At 43.9% G+C, this 22,382-nt stretch overlaps 1 protein-coding gene across 1 annotated transcript; it reads right to left on the reverse strand.

Annotated features, from left to right (window-relative positions):
- Positions 1-1,368: 1,368 nt before the first annotated feature.
- Positions 1,369-9,775, reverse strand: TEX48 (testis expressed 48). Its single transcript, XM_013046617.2, has 5 exons — positions 9,745-9,775; positions 4,371-4,468; positions 4,077-4,196; positions 2,706-2,834; positions 1,369-1,722 (listed from the first exon to the last, which is right to left on the reverse strand). Exons 2-5 carry the CDS (start codon positions 4,372-4,374, stop codon positions 1,619-1,621), a joined length of 357 nt encoding a protein of 118 aa, XP_012902071.2. The 5' UTR covers positions 4,375-4,468; positions 9,745-9,775; the 3' UTR covers positions 1,369-1,618.
- Positions 9,776-22,382: the final 12,607 nt, after the last annotated feature.

Consider the following 22,382-nt stretch of genomic DNA (forward strand, 5'->3'; position numbering starts at 1 on the left):
TGTTGTCTCTTTAAGTACAAAAATGCCCCCTTCTGGTCTTAGATCTAACCTTTGAGGCTGACTCACCTGCAGCTGGCAGAGCAGAGAGGAGGCTGTGATGTCACAGAGCCTGTGAACCAGGGAATGCTGGGAGCAGAGGGGTTTGACGGGACCACAGCATCAGGGAGGAGGGGAGGACGGTGGATCCTCTCTCCAGTGGTCCTGCCCTCTGTCCGCAATGCCGTGATCTCCACCATGCCCAGCAGTTTGGCTCGGTGGTCCTGCCTCATGCATCTCTTATCTATCCTAGAATAGTATGCTAGCTGGGCACGTTCTTCTCGGCGGGGGGGTGGTGGTGGTGGTGTTCTAGACACTTAAACTAGTGAGCGAAAGTTTAATGAGCAATGGGAGACTCACAGAATCTTTCCCCAAATGACACATTCATTCCAAAGGGAAAGACAGTCATTTGCCGTGGAAAAGGCTGGCAGCAAAAACCACCTTAAACAAGGGATCTAGTTAATGTCACCAGTGGCAGGACCTACCTCCACCATGTGTCTCCTGATAGGATGCAGTGTCCCTTCTGTGACCTTCCTGCCACACAGGCAAAACTGGTATATCAAACACAAATTGAGGAATGCTTTATAAGACAATCATGTCTGTGTGCTTCAGAAATGGGGAACTCGTGGAGAACAGAATTGTTCCAGATTAGAAGACACGGAGGGGACATGATGACATGGGACTCATAATATTGGATTCGATCCTGTACTGAGTATCAAAGCAGCTGGAAGGCATTGGGGGGCAATTGATGATAATAGTATATTAGTGTTGAATTTCATGTTTTCGAGAACTGTCCTGAAGTTATGTAAGGGAATATCGTTGTTCTTAGGAAATGCACACTGTAGTATTTGGGGGTGGTGGGATCTGATGTGCACCACTCGCTGTCACGTAGTGCAGAAAAAACTAACAGGAAGAGAGAAAAGACAGGCTAGAGCAAGCGGGGGAGGTGTAAACAATTGTGAAATCTGGGCAAAAGGTAAATGGGTTCTTTGTCCCTATTGCGACTTTCCCGTAAGTTCAAGATGATTTCAAAATGGGGGGGGGGGCTGGGTGGCTCCGTGGGTTAAGTGTCTGTCTTCAGCTCAGGTCATGATCCCAGGGTCTTCGCATCCAGCCCCTGTTGGGCTCCCTGCTCAGTGGGGAGTCTGCTTCTCTCTCTGCCCCTCTGCTCCTGCTCTCTCTCTCTTTCTAATAAATAAAATCTTAAAAAAAGAGAATTTCCCGATGAAAAAAATTCTATCCATAAGGATTAAGTGTTTTGTTTTAGCTTAGATGGGACCATGTATGTAAAAACAGTAAGGTCTTTGAAAGAGCTACTCCCTGGTGAGGAGGGGGAAGGAGGAGACACAGTCCCGTGATATCACCAAGGGCTTTAATTGGAAGCAGCTCCCCCCACAGTGGCTTTTTCAGGAGCCGAAGGAATTCTTACCGGTGGCTCAGAGGTGGCTCAGACATCTTCTCCTCCTCTGGGGGAGTTTCTGAATCTGTCTTCATGGCCCCCGCTCACCGCCCCCTTCCTCCCGGGGCCCCTCCAGCAGCATGCAGTCCTGGAGGCCTGCTTGGGAGCTGCGGACTAGAATGGTCAGGGTCTCCCTATGTGGCAGGGCTGGAATGGCCAGTGGTCCTGAGAGTAGTGGTTTAGGTTTCTCTTGTAAAAGCCTCTTGAGCACACACGTGTATTCCATTCTAAAAGAAGAAAGGAAGAAATTATGATGCTGGGTGGAACCTTTGCATTGGGCTTGGATGGCCCATCCTGGTCACCTCCAGCCCTGAGCACGATCAGATTCTGGAATACTGGGTGAGCCACGTGGACCCCAGGCTGGGACTCAGAAGTCCTTTGTGATAGGGACATGTGTCCATAGGTTCATTGGGGTATTCAAGGGCCCAACCTGCTTCTAACACCAACCTTACTTCCCAATGGACTTTTGGGAAGTCCCTTTCCCTGTGGGCCCCAGTCTTTTCTATACAATGGGAGGTGGGTTTTTAAACTGTTCCACAGAGCCCTGTGGGGGTTGGGAGGCACAAGGAGGGAGGGCGGAGCTCGAGGGTCTCCCAGGCCCTACCTTGGATTCAAGGGCAGGAGAAACCCCTTTGGCCTTTAATTGCAATTGGACTTTCTGTGAAACTGTTTGCAAGGGAGGTGTAGTTGTTTTGAGAATTCTGTGATGCCTGCGTGGGGCTGGTCCTTGACTCTCAGCGGCCAGCCTCCCAGGGTGCTAGTAAGCTAAGCCTGGTCACCCAAGTAGTGTTGGTGCACAACCACGTGGACTTGTTTTTCCTTCCTGGACTGGGCTTCTGTCCTTCCATGACCCTGAGGTGTTTTGCCCCCTGCTGAACTACCTTCTAGCCTACAAGCATCTTCTGGCATGCACCTGGCTGGGGTTGGGGGTGCATAGCTGTCTTCCTGGGACTTCCCCTCTAGTGGCCAGCGCAGACACAAGCTTAGAAGCCTGGATATGTGTCCTTTCCTCCCAGACTTGCAGCGCCTCATGTAATTCCTAGCTCGAGAGATGACGCAGGCAGGTCTCAGAATATGACTGCAGCTTCCTGGTGGGAGTGGTCCCGTCTCTCCTATTGCCCCCTTTGGCTTAGCTCACATATCCGTGGGACTTAGTCATCTGGACCATGGGGGTTCCTGGTCTGTGTTAGGACCCCTGTTTGGGACTCACCTTCATACTCTTTGTTGCTGGTGGAAGAGGCTTTCTTTTCTGGGTGCATCAGAGGTTGTCCCAAAGGCAAGCCGGAGGCTTCCTTAGCATGCTTGGAACTCTTGCTGGCCAGCTCCCCCTTCTGCAAGCCTGATGGTGATAATTCCACACTGTTAGGCGGGGAGGGTCAGGGGAATTGATGGAGGTGAAAGTGTGGTTCTGATGGGGTGGGGGCCACCTGGGTCTCCCTCCCCCGGTCTGCTAAGGGTTTGCTCTCATACGCACCTGCTGGGTTCAAAATAATATATAATTTTTCCAAAACGTGAAGTTTACCTTTTTCTCTGTTTGTAAATGTGAGTACATATCTGTAATGGATATTACAGAAAAGCTACAAAATATCGAAGACTATGAAGCAGAAATAGAAATGCCCTGAATACCCATCTCTTTAGATGTGATCACAGTTCCCATCTTTTCTCGTGCGTATTTTTACAGAACCCATTATATCCTACATGTCATGTATACATTCTATTTTTTTTCATATACGATGTATCAGAAACATTTTTCTCAGGTCACTAAATTTTAGGAAATAATGGCTGTAGAATATTCTCTTTTGCAGATAATTCAAGAGTCATTTAACCAATATTCCTTTTTTTGTGGGGGATGTTTAAGTTGTTTTCACTACATAAATATCATTATGGTGAATGTGGTTGTACAGAAGACTTTTTTTTTTTTTATACAGACTTCTAAATTCTTAAAAGTAAAGCAAAAGATTGAGCTGTATCCTGTAACAAATACCTCCGTCCTTTACCAAATGCGTAACCACAGCAAATCGCTTCCCTCCTATGCCTGTTTTCAGAGCTACAAAATGACACATCCATTTTGGTTAATCACGTCCCCTTCTTAGAGTTATTGTGGGGATCAAATCATATCGCCATTCTCCTGTGTCCACTCTGAAACAGTGGGGGGACTTACCTGATCACAGCTGGGTCCCTAATGCCTAGATGTGCTTTGCACATAATAGGGGCTCAGTCACCAGCATGGTTATTGTCTTGGAAAAAGGGATTGATATTTTTAAGGTTCTGGGTTTTTATTGTGAAATTTCCAGGGGGAGTATTTAAAAGACCCTCCAGATGGATTTCTGGCAAAATCTGCCACGAAAATTTCTCTCCTGCTGTTGAATGGCTCCATCTCTTAATGGGACTGTCCTCGCCACCTCAAGGGTCTCCCTGCCTGATGTTTAAGGGTTTGGGTTAGGAAGCCCCTATCTGATTTTAGGTTGGAATTAGCACTCAGAAGCTGAAGGACATTTGAGGGAATCTCAGCAGAAGGGGAGGAACACAGGAGGTCTAGAGAGGTCAGGTGGGTGGTGGGTTGTTCTTGTCTGGTACCCACTGAAGTTCGATGGCTGATGCTCTTGGGTTTGGCTGGGGACCTTGGAGTCATCCATGGCATGGGGCTCCTCACAGTCTCTGCAGCATAAGCAGAAGATCTTCGAGGCCAAGTTTTGGTGGGCTGTTGGAGGAGGTCAAGGAATGGGGGCCATTGGAAATTCAGCATGATGGGGGCCATACTGGGTCAGCCTCTAGCAAGATAGAATAGCCTTCCCCGCTCCCAAGACCCACGCCCTTCTGGGTAGGTTGCCCTCTCTTAGAATGACTTTCCCCATTCTCTACAAAATTTTCTCACCCATGGAGAGGAGTTGAAATTTTACTCTGCCAGCTCTGCCTGTAGGGGGCGCTTGGTTGAGTCAGCTGGTCTTGACTTGGAGCCCAGTTCCTGGATTCCTAAATAAACATAAGACTGTGGATGAAATACCCTGGTCCTTTACCTGTGTTCGCACTCTAGGTAGAATCCCCTGACCACAAAATCCCAGCTTATGGCAACCCACAAACATGCCCTGCCCCATTTCTAGGTGCATATTCTAACCTTCTGGAACCTCAGTCTTCTCATGGGGAAAGTGGGAATGAAGAGTCTGCCTGCAGAAGTAAAGGGTTAAATATGTGACAAGTCACACCCCCCCCCCCCCCGTGGTGCTTGGCACACAATAATGCCAATAAATGCCAAGTCAATGGCCATTCCATCCCTTCTCCCTTCCCTTCATGTGTTTCATCAGCTCCAGAATATTCCAGCTGGTCTAGGTTCCAGGAGAGCATGCAATGAAGCTCAGTCTTGAAGGTTTAGGTCCTGGTTCCACCACGAACTTGCTGAGTGGCTGCGGGCAAATCCGCGTGCATCTCTGAGCCTCAGGAGCTTCATCAAGGAGAAGAGGAAGTTGGGCTAGACGGTGCCTTCATGGATCTTTCTGGTTCTGTTGGTCCAGAATGATAAAACCTTGTTTTACTCCCAAACTCCTTTGTCTCTGGATACTTCCTGTTCTCACTCCCCCTTCTTTGGCTAGACCCCCTTTTAGGAAATTCTTACTATGGTATTGGCGGATGTCCCTCATAAGACCCAGTTCGCTGTGTGAGCTGCCTCACTCATGGACACTCGCTTCTCAATTTCTCTACTGCTCTCCCCTGGTCCAAGCCACTATTATCTCTTGCATGAATTAGACCAATAGTCTCCTAACATCTTTTGCTTCTTTTACCCTTGACCTCTTAAATTAATACAAAATCTTTAACTTCTGGCACGTATGCTATTTGACAATAGCACAATTTCTATACTGTGGCTAGATACATCCAGCCGACTAGACACATATGAGTGTCCCCATTTTGCAGGATCCTTGGACTCAAGAGTTCCTCCAGTGAGCCCACATCTCCAACAGTCTTTGGGATTTGTTGCCAAGTGAGTTTTTTGACACGATTGGAGCTCTGATATTTCCTTGAGCTCTCTTTGATGAACTTATTGTATCTTCTCAGGATTTATAAACAGAAATTTATATAAGGCAATGAGCTCTTTTGTTTTGGAAATGCACTATTTAGCAAATATCCTTGCCATTAATATGTTTATTCTGCTGCTTGCTTTAATTTCAGTTTCGTTCATGTAAATTCTTGCCTCGTGGGATTTTCCTTTGTTCCAGATTGCCTCACATATATTGAATGTTGAAGGAAGTGTTTCCTAAGGAAGGAATGGAAGCATGGGTCTGACAAGCTTTCACCACAGATCAGCTCTGAGGACTAATAGTGGGAGGTCTGTTAGGTGGTGATCAGTGGGTATAAAGTAATTGTTAAAACTCTGCCTTGGGTTCCCACAAACCTTCATGAGCCCCTGTTCTCTCTTGTTAGCTTAATTAATGAAAGGTCACTTTCCTCGGTGCATGTTCTGGAGTGAGGATTTCCAGGTTATTGACCAGATGGCTTCTTCTAGGCTCTCTTAGGGCATGGAATTCAAGCCACTATGCATAACTGGGGTCAAATGTGGTGTGTCCTCTCCTTTTGTCGTGGTCTCATTTACACCAAAGTTGCTGCCTCTTCTTGGAAAAACTCCTGCTTCATATAGACACTCTCACTCTATGTCCCTTCATGTGTGTGTGTATATCAATAAATGGAAAAATTTTACCAGGTGACTTGAAATTATGGGCAGTATGGCAAACCTTTAACATCAAAAATAAGAGATTTCAAAGGGACTCTAGAAAAAAGAGAAGACAAAAATACCAAATATTCAGTAGAGAGAGCTTCCTTGATTGGTATGTTCTGGCCTCAGAAAGAAAAAGGAAAAGTACTCCTACTCAAACCTTCTGAAACCTACTTTTTTTACATCTTTTTTCTCTCCACCCAGCTTTATCATTACTACCCACTTACACTCTTTCTATTCCTTCCTGTGACTGCCTAAATAAATTCCCTTCATTTCTGTAGAAAAGAACAATCAACATCGTACACTATCCCCTCAAAACCCCCCTATACCAGGAGGTGGGTCCTGAGAGGCTGAATTCAAACCCTGCGTAACAGAGGAGTTGAGGGCAAAGATTAAGAATCATTCCAAATTTCCAAATGACAGAAAGCAGCTGTATTGAACTCAGGATTCTGTTAGTTATTCTCACTCGTCTTGACCACCATATTTGTACCCATCGCTTCACTTAATGGTTGACCTTCAGAGAGGGGGAAACATGTTTAGGAGCAGCAGGATGGAAAAGGCCAGAAGATTTAAATAACCCCCTGACACATAACTCAAAAAAGTGGACTTGGAAAGAAAAAAAGGAAATGTACCATCTGAAAGTATTTAAAAAGGCTTCCTCTTCTGGGTAGATTGAGCAAAGATTCAAAATGGCAAACAAAGTCAAGATGAATTACTGGGAGATTTAATGTAATAGACTTCAAGACACTTACCAAGAAATTCTAGGGCAGACCAACAGCTTAAGTAGAAAGAGGCTTCCCTCTCTCTTTGTGAAAGACTCAGACCTAAAATAGGGAACTTAGATAAAATAAATCGGAATGGGAAATGCCAGCTTAGATCTCAGGATCATCTTCAATGAGTCCTCCAAGATTAACCAGAAATGGCCTCTTGGAGAAAACAGTTGGCTCCTGAAATAAACCAGAATCAAAACTCCTCTGTCCATAAAGAATGTGAAGCCTGTTGATAAAGACCCTTGTATTTACTGTGAGCAGAAAGCCGTGGGAAGAACTCTCTCCAGGGATGCCACTCAGAGGAGACCTTAGCATTCAACACATTCCTACCCTTCCTCTCAACTCTCAAGGGGAATTGTTGACAAATATAGACAGACAATACTGCTTGTTGACATGATTCGTTTCTTAGGTGGAAAGCACAGTCTTCAATGCCAACCGGAACCAGGACTATTCTGTGTGATGAGTACTTGGGCCATTCCACGTGTACAACTCCCCAACACCCGCAGTGGACTGTGTCGTCTCACATAGTGTTGGAAGGAAGGGAACCCTTCCGGGCTATCAAATACCGATAGGGTGGACCAGACTTCTGAGGTCAGAGGGTCATCCATAGGAGCTGGACAGCCCAAGGTCCTCCTTTTCTCTCACTCTGGCTGACATAGCAAATAAAACAGCCCAAACCCTGGAGCGCAACCAACGAGCTGCAATTCCTTAGCTCAAATTCCCGTGGGTAACAGAATACCTGTTGTTGGATCAGAGAGGGGATGCACTTCTGCTAACCCTTCATGGTGTACCTGGATTCACACCACAGGTGGGGTTTCTAAGCCCCAAACAAAGGCAACCTGGCTACAAAAGCAGACACAAGGAATCATTGGAAATTTATTTTCTCGGTCATGCCTAGGAAATTGGATCATGATTCTGGAGCACCTTCCAGATGCTTCTTTTAATGAATCTAATTATTTAATCCAATAATTAAACTCTTAATTATTATCTTTTTTTAATTTAAACTTTATTTTTTCAGTGTTCCAGGATTCATTGTTTATGTATCACACCCAGTGCTCCATGCTTTTTTTTTTTTTTTAAAGATTTTATTTATTTATTTGACAGGCAGAGATCACAAGGAGGCAGAGAGGCAGGCAGAGAGAGGGGAAAGCAGGCTCCCTGCTGAGTAGAGAGCCTGACTTGGGGCTTGATCCCAGAACCCTGGGATCATGACCTGAGCCAAAGGCAGAGGCTTTACCCCACTGAGCCATCCAGACACCCCAACTCCATGCTTTTTAAATGAATATTGTTTACCCTGCATTTGGTGGCTGTGGTCCAGAGAGCCAAAGGATCTCCTGGGGCCACTGGCTCAACATATAGCTCCGTAGAAGATTCAGAGAGAAAACTGAAAGACATCAGGCTAGCTGATGCTCAGACTGAACGTCAGATTGCTGTCGGTGGAAAAGGGAAACTGTGTCTTCAAGGAGAGTGGACAGCAGTGGTTGAACATGTGCACAGTCCCTGAGGGTCTCTTGTGAAGCTTTGGTTGAGGAAGAAAAAAAGAGGTCGGCTGAGAATAAAAAAGAAGTTCCCACTCTCCTAAGACCAATTGCTCTGTAACCACGGTTAACAGCTAATCTCCAGAAACCCATTTTAAACTCACCTGTTAATGAAACGTTGCCTTGGTGACCATTCTCCTGAAAGTACGAGAAACACAATGGCAGGTACCCTTTCCCACCATTCCCAAGCTATCCTGCCTCTGAAATGCCACCTCGCATCAACTCTCCATCTCCCGGAACCCCTTGTATGACCACCATTAGCTTTGACTTTGTTATAAAAGCCTGATTCTCCCTTGTTGAACTGGAAATAAATTCAGTTTTTGTTTCGCACACTGAATGGAGGTCTCTTTTCTGTACAGCAGCTCGCAGAGGTACAAACAGCCTGGAGATCGTTCCCTATTAGCAGTGCTGCACGGGTTTAAATGTGGGTTTGTTTGAATCTAGCATTAATGCCTTCCATACTTTTACTCCAGCCAGCAATTTCATGAGAAAAAGAAGGGGAGCACAAACTCTTTCTCCTTTGAGTCTCGGTAGCAGAAAGTTTGGACTTTTGAGCCTTCTTCAGAAATGGAAAGGCTTTCAAGAAAGGTAGTGTAGCAGTTACAGGCACATTCTTTGGGGGATAATTCTTGAAGATCTACTACTTATTAAGCTATGAAATTTACAAGAATTTTACTTCCTTTAAGGCTCAGTTTGTTAATTTGTACAATGGGGATGACGATAATCGTATTTACCCTAGAAGGTGGTTGCGAGGATTAACTAACGATGGAAAGTGCTTAGCACAGCTGCCTGGTATGTTGTAAAAGTTACCTTAAAGTTAAATACTGATGCGGACCACGGTGGTGTGGAGTTGAGGCTAGCGGGGGGGGGGCGGACGGACACGGTGCGATGCTTCCCGCACTACCACTGCCCGCCTCTAGATGGAGACAGGAGCCAAAGAAAACGGCCCTTGGGTTCTGCCCAGTGGACTGGGAGCCTCAGGTGTCCAGTGACTCATAGCACTTGGGCCAGACCCAACGAGGTCCAACAGGAAGACTTCTGGAGCTGGAGGAGCACTTAGGGCTCATTCATCACAAGTAGAGAGACGGGGGCCCGGAGACTAAAATGGTGGGGTCAAGGCAAGTTAGGGGTAGTGTCTGCTTCCTATAGCAAAGGAGTCCAGGAATGATGGAGACATTGTCCCTTTAAGTACAGAAAACCCCCTTCTGGTCTCAGATCTAGCCTTTGAGGCTGACTCACCTGCAGCTGGCAGAGCAGAGAGGAGGCTGTGATGTCACAGAACCAGTGAACCAGGGAATGCTGGGAGCAGAGGGGTTTGACGGGACCACAACATCAGGGAGGAGGGGAGGACAGTGGATCCTCTCTCCAGTGGTCCTGCCCTCTGTCCATGAAGCCATGCTCTCTGCTGTGGTGTCCGTCTGGGCACTGGAACAGACGTACAGAAGCCTCCCGTGGAAGCCACTCGAGGACAGCTGGTCCATGAGGGGCAGAACAGTGTAGGACATAAGAGATGTGGGTCCACCTTCTGTCTCTGTGCACCTGCTCGGTGCTAACCTTGGGCAAATGGACTTCACCTCTCAGCTTTCAACTCTACAAAAATGGAAATAATGCTGATTACATGTCCTAGGTATACTTTCAGGATGAAGTGAGGTCAGGTAGATAAAAGACAATTAGCAGGGTGCTAGCTATAGTAAGCGTTCAAGAAATAGTTGTTAATAATACGTGCAAAAATAAAGCGACATCTTCTCAGATAAAAGGAGAATTGCTTTGTATTTGAGTGCTCACAAAATCTCTCATCTTAAGGGGCACTCTTCCGATTCCTTTATTTAGGACAACCAGGCACTATTTGAAGAAGCCAAATTAGGTTGAAGCATTCTCCATCAGTGCTATCTTTGGATGCTTACAGAAGTCACTGATACACTAGCCAAGCCATTCCATGCAGTTCTGTAGTCATGGGGTCATTGGGGAGGGACTTATGTGGGAGGGGGGCATGACCTTACCATTGTAAGTATTGGGTGGTGGGTAAAACAGCCTTTTGAACCTCACTTATAAAGCAATACTCTTAAGACACAGTGTCGAAGATTCTCAAATCTGGCCGCAGATGAGATCCCACTGAGGTGTTTTTGAAATGTAAGAATGCCCCGGAACCTAACTAAATCAGAGTTTTTTTTTGGGGGGGGAATGGGGAATGGTACCCGGGCTTCAGGATTTTTACAAAACTTTCCAGGTGATTCTTGTGTTTAAACAAGACCGAGAACCACAGAACTACTTGGTGGAGATCTCGATGCCTGTAAACAAGTGGTTTTCAGCCCAGGCTGTACTTGGAGTCACTAGAGGAACTTGAAACAATGTCACACCCCATGTCCACTCCAGGCCAGTAAACTCACTCTGTGGGCCTTGATAGTTTTTAAAGTTCCCCAGGTAGTCTCCCCAATTAAAAAAATTAAGATATAGTTGACATGTAACATTGTGTAAGCTTGAGGTTTAGAACATGTTGGTTTGATACATGAATATCTGTAATGTAATTGTAATTTACCATTTTCAAATTTATTTAATATTTATTACAATATTGTAATACTGTACAATATTATAGCAGTAGCAAACACCTCTATCACACTGCATAGTGATCATTCCCTTTTTTGTGTTGAGAACGATGAAGATCTAGTCTTTGAGGGACTTTGAAGTTTATAATAAAGTATGATCTTTTTGACCTTTACTTGTCTTTTAAAAAAAAAATTATTTGTTTATTTGACACAGAGAGAGAGAGAGAGATCACAAGTAGGGAGAGAGGCAGGCAGAGAGAGAGGAGGAAGCAGGATCCCCGCTGAGCAGAGAGCCTGATGCGGGGCTCAATCCCAGGACCCTGAGATGATGACCTGAGCCAAAGGCAGAGGCTTAACCCACTGAACCACCCAGGGACCCCTTCCTTGTCTTTTTAAATACGGTATGATTTTAATTCTCCTTCAGTGTTGAGAACCACTGACCTATAGAGCAAATGTAAAAAATCGAAATTTTCTTGATGTTGTATGGATGAGTCCTTCTAGCTCTTCAGGGACAGCATCATAAATGGGTTCAAAAGCATTAATTTTCAAATAAGAAATGGAGACAATTTACTTTGGAAAGCTGTGTGAGATGAAGGCTGATGTTAAAGTTGTCTGTGAATTGTTTCAGAAAGTGGGTGAGGATAGCAGTATGTCCAAATTCATGTATTTTATGTAACATGCCATTGTGAATACATATCGTATTGGATCCCCGTAACTGGAGACTGGGTTATTTCACCTATAGTACTGAACATTTGTCTATGCAAGTTGGCAAAAAAACCTTAAGACTTCTCTGCATGAGAAACTTGGGGATTGTGTTCTGTTTGGGGTCATTTACCATTCCAAGATATATGGTATATCTTGCTTCCTTCCCTTTGGGTCTGGGGTAGGAGACTAGTCAGCAGGCTCCTCCTACTGATTCTTGGTCCAGGCAGAGAATCATGAACTCTTGAACTAAGACACTGGCCAACATTGAGGGAGGGAGGATGTTGAATCCGGTGATTCCGTATGTTATGGGCAATAGAGTCAGACTGCTAGGTGAGGGGTCTGTCTTAGCTTGCTGTACGACCTTGACCATAGTTCTTAGCCCCTGGACCCCTCATTTCCTTACCTTTAAAATGGGATGATTTTAAAGGTAATTGAGTTGATGTGAGGAATAAATTCAGCCATGCATGCTGTAAGAAGTCTAGAGAAGAAGCAATCAATGGATGTTGCTTTATTATTTTCATTGTCACTATTGTCATTATTATTACTTGATGTTGAGAGGGAAGGATGAGGAGGAGTATGGGCAGATGCCTTTGTGTCTAGCTTTTGCATTTGTGGATGCGAAATGGGAGAATTCAGGAATAGGAGAACATTTTGGATGAGGACAAATTCAGGCTTTGGAAAACTTTCATTTGGAAAATAATCACAAATTTGTAGGAAGTTGTCGCAAAATGTGCAGAGAGATCCTGTAAACCCTTTACCCAGACTTCCCCAAGGTTAATGTCTTGCATCACAAACAGTATCAAAACCAGGAAATGAAAATTGTTAAAATCTACAGAGCTATTCAAAGTGTACGGGTTATACGTGGATTGGGACGTCCGCATGTGCATTGCTGTGTGTAATTTCATTACATGTGTGGTTCCTGTGTTGTGCCACAATCCAGATGCTTAACTACCATCCCCGCAAGGCTCCTGTGTATTACCCCTTTCTTATCACACCTACCCTCTCTCCCACCACCTCTAATCCCTGGAAACCACCAATCCTCCATTTCTGTAATTGTCATTTCATGAATGTTATATAAATGGAAAGATGCAGTACATATGTATCTTTTTGAGGTTGCTGGGGTTTTTTTTTTCCTCTCTCTCGGCATAATTTGAGGTTCATCCAAGTTACAGTGTGTATTAGTAGTTCATTCCTTAGAACTGCTGAGTCATAATCCATGGTATGGACGGATCACAGTGTGTTTAACTATTCATGGGTCGAGAGATGTTTAAATGGTTTCTGGTCTTTGTCACAAACAAAACTCCTGTGAACGCTCAGGGACTAGTTTCCATGTGAAAATAAGTTCAGAGAGATGCCCCAGAGTGTTATTGCTGGATCGTATGGTAAATCCAGTTTTAGTTTTGAAAGGAAGTGTCAATTATTTTCCAGAGTGACTGTCTCATTTTTCATTCCTATTGCAAGGTATGACTGGTTCTATTTTTCTGCATCTGCTCAAGTGGGTTTTTTAACCCCCACCATTTTTTTATTTTTTCCACTTAGCCAGGTGTGTGTTGGTATCTCATTGAGAATCAAATGTGCATTTTTCTAATGGCTAATGATGTAGGATATCTTTTACTGGGCTTGTTCGTTACCCACACACCTTCTTTGGTGAAATATCTGTTGGTGCTTTTTACTCATTTTCTAATTGGATTTTTTTAAAGATTTTATTTATTTGTTTTGACAGAGAGAAAGTGAGAGAGGTAACACACGCAGGGCAAGTGGGAGAGGGAGAAACAGGCTTCCCACTGAGCAGGGAGCCTGATGTGGGACTCGATCCCAGGACGCTGGGATCATGACTTAAGCCAAAGGCAGACATTAACGACTGAGCCACCCAGGGGCCCCTGGATTGTTTTTAAAATTCATGCTTAAAATGACAGCTTTATTGAAATATAACTCATACGCCACAAAATTCACACTTCTAGAAAATTCAGTCTTTATTATATTCATGGAGTCATGCCACTATTACCACTAATTCCTGAATATTTCAGTCACCCCAAAAGGAACTCCACAGCCATTAGTAGTTACGCTCTGTTCCTTTTCCTTCCAGCCCCTGGCAACGAGGCATCTACTTTCTGTCTCTGCAGATCTGCCTCTTCTGAGCATTTCATAGAAATGGAATCCTACAATATGTAGTCTTTTGTGTCTGGTTTCTTTCACTTATCTTCACTTATTATAACCCTTTTCAAGATTCATTTGTACTGTAACATGTATCGGTCCTTCATTTCTTTGGTCAAATAACGTTCCCAGGGCACCTGGGCGGCTCAGTCAGTTAAGTGACTGCCTTCTGTTCAGGTCGTGATCCTGGGATCCTAAGATCAAGCCGGGCTTGGTGCTCCCTGCTCATGTTCTCTCACTGTCTCTATTGCACTGTTTCTCCCTCAAATAAATAAATAAAATACTTAAAAAATAATATTCCCTTATATGAATATATCATATTTTATCTATTTACCTGTTGATGGACATTTGTGTTGTTTCCACTTTTTGGTTCTGTGAATAACGCCGCTATGAATACTTGTGTGCAAGTCTTTAATTGACATGTTATCATGTTTCTTGGAGATGTGTGTGTGTGTGTGTGTGTGTGTGTGACACACAGATTCAGTTCTTGGAGATATATAGACATATGCACATCTGCATACAGATCTATATGTACCTCTCTCTATACATGTATAAGTGAAATTGCTGAATCACATAGTAGCTCCATGTTTAGCATTTTGAAAAATTACCCACCTGTTTCCACAGTGGCTGTACTGTTTTGCGGTGCTTCCAGCCATGTGTGAAGGTCCCATTCACTTGACATCTTTGGCAGCACTTGCTATTGTCTGTGTTTATTTTCGTTATCCTAGTGGGTATGAAGTAGTATCTCATTATAGTTTGACTTGTGTTTTCCTACTCTCTAATGATGTCGAGCATCTTTTCATTTCTATATTGGCCATTTGTTTATCTTGTTTGGAGGAATATCTATTAAAATCCTTTGCACATTTAAAAGTTGGATTGAGGGGCACCTGGGTGGCTCAGTGGGTTAAGCCTCTGCCTTTGGCTCAGGTCATGATCTCGGGGTCCTGGGATCGAGACCCACATGGGGCTCTCTGCTCGACAGGGAGCTGTCTTCCCCTCCTCTCTCTGCCTGCCTCTCTCCCTACTTGTGATTTCTCTGTCAAATAAATAAGTAAAATCTTTAAAAAAATTAAAGTTGGATTGAGTTAAAAAATTTTTTTTCAGAGTTTTAAAAGTTCTCTAGATATTCTGCAGTCAAATGCTCTACCACTGAGCTATACCCCCACACTCTCTAGATATTCTGGATGCCAGACCATTATCAGGTATATGATTCATAAATATTGCTCCTATTTGGTTGTCTTTTCACTGTCTTGGAAGTGTCCTTGGAATTCAGCATAAAAGGTTTTAATTTTGATGAAGTTCAATTATTTCTTTTCTTTTGTTGCTTATATTTTTGATGTCATGGCTAAACAAACACCTAACCCAAGGTCATGAGGATTTACTTCTATATTTTCTTCTAAGAGTTAAATAGTTTTAATTCTTACATCCATTTTGAGTCAATTTTTGTATTTGGTGTGAGGTTGGGGTACAACTTCATTGTTTCACATGGGAATATCCAGTTGGCCCAGCAGTTTTGTTGAAAAGACTGTTCTTTCCTCATTGAATGGTGTTGGCACTCTCATGGAAAATCAGTTGGTCATAAATGTAGGAGCTTAAATTTGCTTCTGAGCATGTTGCTATTGATATTGTAAGGGACAGTCAAATGAAGATTTCTGGAAAGGTTAAATGAGATATGGAATGTGGTGGATGGCATTGTTGCTTCTTATTCTTTACTCCCACCTATGGTCATACCTTTGCCATAGCACCAACATGGAACACGGGCAGAGTATATTTCTTTGCTTTTGATTTTGAACTTGACTAAGTAACTTGCTTTGGTCAGTGGTTTGTGGGCAAAAGGACAGTATTAGAATTTCAGACCACTTCTGCTCTTCCTTTTCTGCCATTGACACAAAAGAATATGATCCCATTCATCCATTAGTTCAGGAGGAGGCTGAGAGACATAGATCAGGGTCATTCTAGTTGCACAACCCAGCTAAGCCCAGATGAGATCAGTCAACCCCCATGCAAGTCCTACACAAGGAAATGATGATAAGTGACTGTTGCCACTGGGTTCTGGGGTGGTTAACCTGTGGTTAAGTAAGACACAGGGCATGAGGTCTCCTTACATACACAAGGTACTGTCCACATGAGAGGAAAGACGGAGATTGCTCACTCCACTTTCTTTTAAGTTTTAAGTTGACTTCTGTTTGAACAAGAGCTCTGACCATTTACAGTCCTCAGGATGTTTGCTATAGGTGTGGGCATTACCGCAACATTTTCCCTAAGTGTGGGGCACAGTCCCCTGGTGGGAAGTAGGATGATGTAGGGTTGAACATGGACATGATATTATGTAGCACTAAATCCTAGCATGGGGAGAGAATCTCTTTTTAGTCCTTTTGTTTTTATTTTTATTTATTTTTATGGAGGTATAAATGACAAGTAGCACTATGCTAGTTTCAGGTGTACAGCATCAAGATATGATGGCTCTAGGCACTGGGAAATGATCACCGCAGTAAGTCTAGTTACCATCTGTCACCCTAAGTGGTTACAAAAACATGTTTTTTGGTGATGAGAGCTTTTGAGATTTGCTCTCTTAGCAACTTCCAAATATGCAATACTATGTTATTAAAGATAATAACCATGCCGTACATGGCCTTGTGTAACTTATTTATTTTATCACGGGAAGGCTATACCTTCGGACTCTCCCTCATCCATTTCTCAAACCCCCATATCCATCACCTCTGGCAACTACCAATATGTTCTTTACTCCCATGACCTTACTGAGTTTGTTCTGGTTTTGAGTTTCCACATATAAGAGAAATCATACCAATGCAGTCCTTTCGATGACACGGAGGGAGAGATCTCAGAGGCTGCCTGCTCTGTAAGCCTTATAAATAGCTGTGGATCTCTCTTTTCAACAAGAAGAAAACAGCCTACAGGCTCAGAGTCTTTGGCAGCCGACAGCATGAGACAGAACTTAAGCACCTTGTTTCGTTTCTACTAACTTTATTTTTGTGTGGAACTTTTCCACGGTTCTAGTCATTATACCTTTGTTTTAGTGTAAAAGAATAAGATGGTTGAAAACCAAAGATTAAGGAAATGATGGTAAAGATAAAAAGGGGAAGCCCGATGCTGTGGGACTACATGGAGTTTAGGAGATACTGATTTGTTGTGTGACCGCAGATCTGTGACCTATATAGTACACGTTATGGGACGAATTTATGTGTCCCTTCTGCAGAACATCGTTTCGAATGTGAGCTCATCTCTTGTCCATACTTTCTAAGTTGGAAATTTGGTTTATTCTTTCAAAGCATTTAGGCTTCTCAATTTCCAGGAATCCTAACCCCTAGGCTCTCTCCAAAGCCCCAAGGTGATTGTCACAAATAAAACCCTTTTGTTGCTCTTACACAATCAATACCTAAGAACCCTTTGGAAAAATCCTCTGTAAATTCACATTCTAAAAATAGGCTTGACTTTTGGATGGCTTCTAAATAAAAACATATTTTTCGATTACACTGGAGACAGAAAAAAATTTCCAGTATCATTTTGAGACTTGTGGGAAAATGAAGAGGAGAAAAGTTTCACTGTTCTCGGTGAAGGTTTTGGTATTGAAATGTTGTCAGGCTGGCTGGCTTCTGAGTGTGGTGGGGGTGGGGAGGAAGGAAGGGCAAGGACTGTCACTAGTCATTTAATATATCACTTATTACTCAGATCAGACACCAAGTACAAAGGCTGGAGGAGGAAGATGAGGCTTGCATCACTGTACCTGCTGTGGGTCCGGGAGAACGTCTCTGAAATTCTGTGGTTTCTCTGAGTCATTCCTGAATCATCTCTTTATTACAGTGAAACTTCACACTGGCAGGATTTACAGTGGTGCAGAGACAGAGGGCTTCATTCTGGGCCTTTCAGGGCCGCGACTGAGAGGCCTGAGCTCCCGAAGAGGGGGGTACGTGTCCCTGACAAGTCTCTCCTGAGGCGTGGCACAGTGGTGACGGATTAGGTTCTCAGGAACGCCTGGTGGGCAATCTCTCTTGGTGCTGAGTTACATTCTCCCTCCCTCCTCTTCTAGGAGAGTGGGTAGAGACAGTGGAGCCGTCGGGTAGTGTAGGGCAGCGTGTAATGCAGAGACAAAATGTGGGCTTCCCCCATTCCTTCCAAGGATGTTTTCCCCTTAACACCAAGTCATCTAGGAGGTCCGTGGCTCCAGAGATTACTCCCCCTTAGATGGAGTCACACTTCTGCTCTTCCTGCTCAGGGTAAAACATTTCCCTTCTCTGTGTCTCATCGGCTCCTGTCAAAGATGGCAGCCACAATTCCCGCCTTGCCCAGGGTGAGGTGATCCATGTGGGTAAAGTTACTTGTTGCTCTGCACTGTGTGTTGTGTTTTGGAAGGATGTCTGTGCCTTCCCTGGTGTCACACTGGGTTGCCTCTGGGTGGCCATCCACATCCCTGGGCTCCCTCTGCGAGCTTTTATGCTCACGGAACTCCATCATTTTACCTGACCCAGAAGGAATGGGGTAACTAGACCAAAGGATAAGTGGGCAACCTTTGGCCTCTGAACAGCAGTACTGATGAAGTTCTAGAATCTAGGTGAGGTTCGGTGGGGTGAGGTCCAGAGCCGATGACCAAGAAAGAATTCTTGAGACATCTTTGGTGCAAAAGGGTGGTTTATTAAAGCACGAGGACAGGACCCGTGGAAAGGAAGAGCTGCTGCCCCGGGTTGTGAGGGATGGCAGGTTGTGTACCATGGGGTTGGGGAAATAAGAGAAAGGGTTTCAATAGAACTTTCATATGCTAAAGAGGACCTACAAGATACTGGATACTGGAGGCCTTGCGGGTGTCAAGGTTGTCTTTCCCTTTTAGCAAGCCATTAACATTCAGATAGTTGGGAGATTCTTAAAGAATGTCATATTTGTCCCACCCAGGAGTGGGGGTGAGGGAGAGACTGTGAGGTGTCAGCCTTTTGCTTGGTCCTCAGCCAGCCTTCTGCTCCCTCATCAGTACCATTGATGAGAACTCCTTCTGTTACACACAGATCCCAGCACAGTGCCATGTAGACATGGAAGATGGTGCATAGATATGACTGGATTTGAGTAAGAAACCTTCTTTCTTGTTGCCTTGCTGCTTGAAAGAAGTAAACAGAGGCGAGGGGAGGAAACATACTCTCACACAGCGATAAGCTCTAGGGGGACAGGAGAGCAACTGGGTGATTAGGCAAACACCAAATTCTTGCAGAAAAAAAAATTTGTAAAAACAGTCAAGAAGGAAATTCAATATTTCCAAGTCAATGGATTTATCTACTGGTGTTTCTACTTCCGTTCTTCCAGAATTTTCTCTGTCCGATACTTGGCATGCAACATGCGGCCCCCCTTTCCATTTCCGATATCTGACCGTCTGAATGTGCTTCCTCAGTTGCCGCAGTGGATACATTAGAAGCTGCTCTTGTGAAGGAAGATTTGAGACCACGAGGGGTTCCACTCTTTTCATGATCATTCTTCACTTAACCCTTCACTTAACTGATTTCCAAGATGGTTTAGTAGCTCTCTGGGGATATGGAAGAGCTTATTTCGTACCCCATAGGAGAGTGACTTCTCCGGTGGAAGTCAGCATGACACGGGGTTAGAGCCCATCTTGGGACTGCCTTGCCCAAATATAGGCAAGAATCATTTCATGAGGGAGTTGGAAGGATAGTAACATTTCTGAGTCTTAACCATTTGCCAGGGATTGTACTTCGTGCTTTGTTCTGGAACAACGACCAAGGATGAAATCCCAACTCAGCTGTGTATTGGCTGTGTGACCTTGGATTTGTTATGTGGCTTCTCTGAGCTTCAATGTCCTTGCCTCTAAATGAGATCATAATACCTCTTTGAGTTTTTTAAGGCTTCTTTGAGATGTTGAACTCAAAGATCTGGGTCGACATTCCATACCTAATGTTGCCATTTTGATTTTTAAAAAAATTTTTAAAATTTATCTTCAGCATAACAGTATTCATTGTTTTTGCACCACACCCAGTGCTCTATGCAATCCATGCCCTCTCCAATACCCACCACCTGGTTCCCCCTACCTCCCACCCCACGCCCCTTCAAAACCCTCAGATTCTTTTTCAGAGTCCATAGTCTCTCATGGTTCACCTCCCCTTCCAATTTCCCTCAACTCTCTTCTCCTCTCTAACTCCCCTTGTCCTCCATGCTATTTGTTATGCTCCACAAATAAGTGAAACCATATGGTAATTGAATCTCTTTGCTTGACTTTTTTGACTCAGCGTAGTCTCTTCCAGTCCTGTCTATGTTTCTACAAAGGTTGGGTATTCATCCTTTCTGATGGAGGCATAATACTCCATAGTGTATATGGACCACATCTTCATTATCCATTCGTCCGTTGAAGGGCATCTTGGTTCTTTCCACAGTTTGGCGACCGTGGCCATTGCTGCTATAAACATTGGGGGTACAGATGGCCCTTCTTTTCACTACATCTGTATCTTTGGGGTAAATACCCAGGAGTGCAATGGCAGGGTCATAGGGAAGCTCTATTTTTAACTTCTTGAGGAATCTCCACATTGTTCTCCAAAGTGGCTGCACCAACTTGCATTCCCACCAAGAGTGTAAGAGGGTTCCCCTTTCTCCATATCCTCTCCAACACCACCTTACACCAGTTAGAATGACCATTTTGATTTTTGTTATTCAGACATTTCATACAAAATTCAGACAGCCCTGAATTTCATGGCAGACAGAATGTTCTGTGTTTCAGTGAAATTCTGAATTTTTTTTTTCTCCCAAGGGGAGAGAGAAATAAATACTTGAATCACAAAGTAAGAGGATTTTGGAGTTCGAAATTAAATGAGTCTCATTTATAAAAATGTAATAACTTTGGCCACAAATTTGGTAACGATGATTTCCAGGTAGATAAAGACAAAGACTACGGATCTGGGCATTTTTGGAAAGAAGCTGTTTTTATGTATATTAGATAGAAGACACTTTTACTCTATAAAATTTGAAAGCCTTGAGATATTGTCTCAGCCCACAAGGTAACTGTAAGGCTTTATAACACTTGTAGAAGGTCTTCATTAGACTCTGAGCAAGATTTCTTCCCTCTGAAAATGCACATATAGGATATGTAATTTGATGTGATAAATTAAAATGTATTTTTCTCTCTCTCTCTCCAAACAGAGCCACATAAATAGTGCCTGGCTGGATTTTGAATATCTGACTGCTCCCTTCTCAAATTATTTTGAGTCACACAGCTTCCATGTACTGGGTCTAGGGTAGGAGTTGAACAGCATAATCTGATCTTCATTCTCTGACCATTACTAGATGCCTGAGGGTTATGGCTCAGACCAGCCAGAAGTTTCTAGGAAGACAGCCACTTCTATGTAACTGGAAAAGCCGGCACGAGAGAGCTCATGTAGTTCTTTCTGTATGTCTGATGCTAGTTCCTGCTTGATGCTTACCTATTTGTTCTGTAAATGCTTTCAGACCGAAGGGGAAATGTCACTGGGGTGAATAGACAGGTGTATCTCTGCCAGCATCTGATGGAAGGCCAATCCCTTCAGAATCTTTACCCTATGATCCTGGAAAGGAAAGAGCCAGAAGGGACTTAAGAGGCTTTCAGACCTACTGCCTTCCCCAAGATAAAGGTTGGGATGCTGAGGCCCAAAGAAGGAAAGCGTTTTCCCAAGGTTAGAAGTTGAGTCCCTGCTTGAGCCATCATGTGGACTTAGGTCTTATTGATCTAAAACCCTGTTTGTTTGTAATTATAGCAGAAACTACGAATTTTTTCCCCAATTTCCATTCTCCACTTCCCTTTTAATAACAGAAGCTCCAATTTGTGACTAGGTGTAGAGCTGTCTGGAAAAAAGCTTTTGCTTTCAGTCTTCTTTGCAGTAGAGGTGGCCATGAGACAAAGTTCCGGCCAACGACATGTAAGTTGTAGAGTCCTGTGTGACTTCTGGACACATTCTTTTGTCCTTCCTCCATCCTGCTGGCTGAAATGTGGAGGTAAGAGCTGGAGCTTGAGCAGCTGTCTTGATTATGAGGTGGAAGCCATGTTGAGGATGGTGGAGCATCCAGATCAGGATCCTGGATGGCTTTGCACAACATTATAAAATCCCTGGATGCCCACCTCTGGGCTTTTTATGTGGGAGAATAAAACCATGTGTTTAACAGCTGTTATTTCCTAAAATTTATTTGTCAATTGCACCTACACTTTGTTTTTAATGAGATTCCACTACCTCATTCTGTCTTCAGATCAATTTTCTTGTTGGTAAGAGGACAGAGGTTAGGTCTTGGGAGTTCTGCTAGGGGATGGTGGGACACAATCCTCCTAGATAGAGAGGTGCTGCTCTCTGCGTCTTTTCCAGTAGACTGGGATCCCAAGAGGAAGGGCCATGACTGATTTTCCTCTACTGTTCAGAAGTCAACCTAGGATGTAGAAGACACTGGCAAAATGTTACTGGGTCTTGTATCAGTTATTTGTTGCCATAATAGTGCTGAGTAATA

This window comes from Mustela putorius, unplaced genomic scaffold (assembly GCF_011764305.1).
Source record: "Mustela putorius furo isolate JIRA1106 unplaced genomic scaffold, ASM1176430v1.1 tig00537301_pilon_pilon_pilon, whole genome shotgun sequence".
Lineage (NCBI taxonomy): Eukaryota > Metazoa > Chordata > Mammalia > Carnivora > Mustelidae > Mustela > Mustela putorius.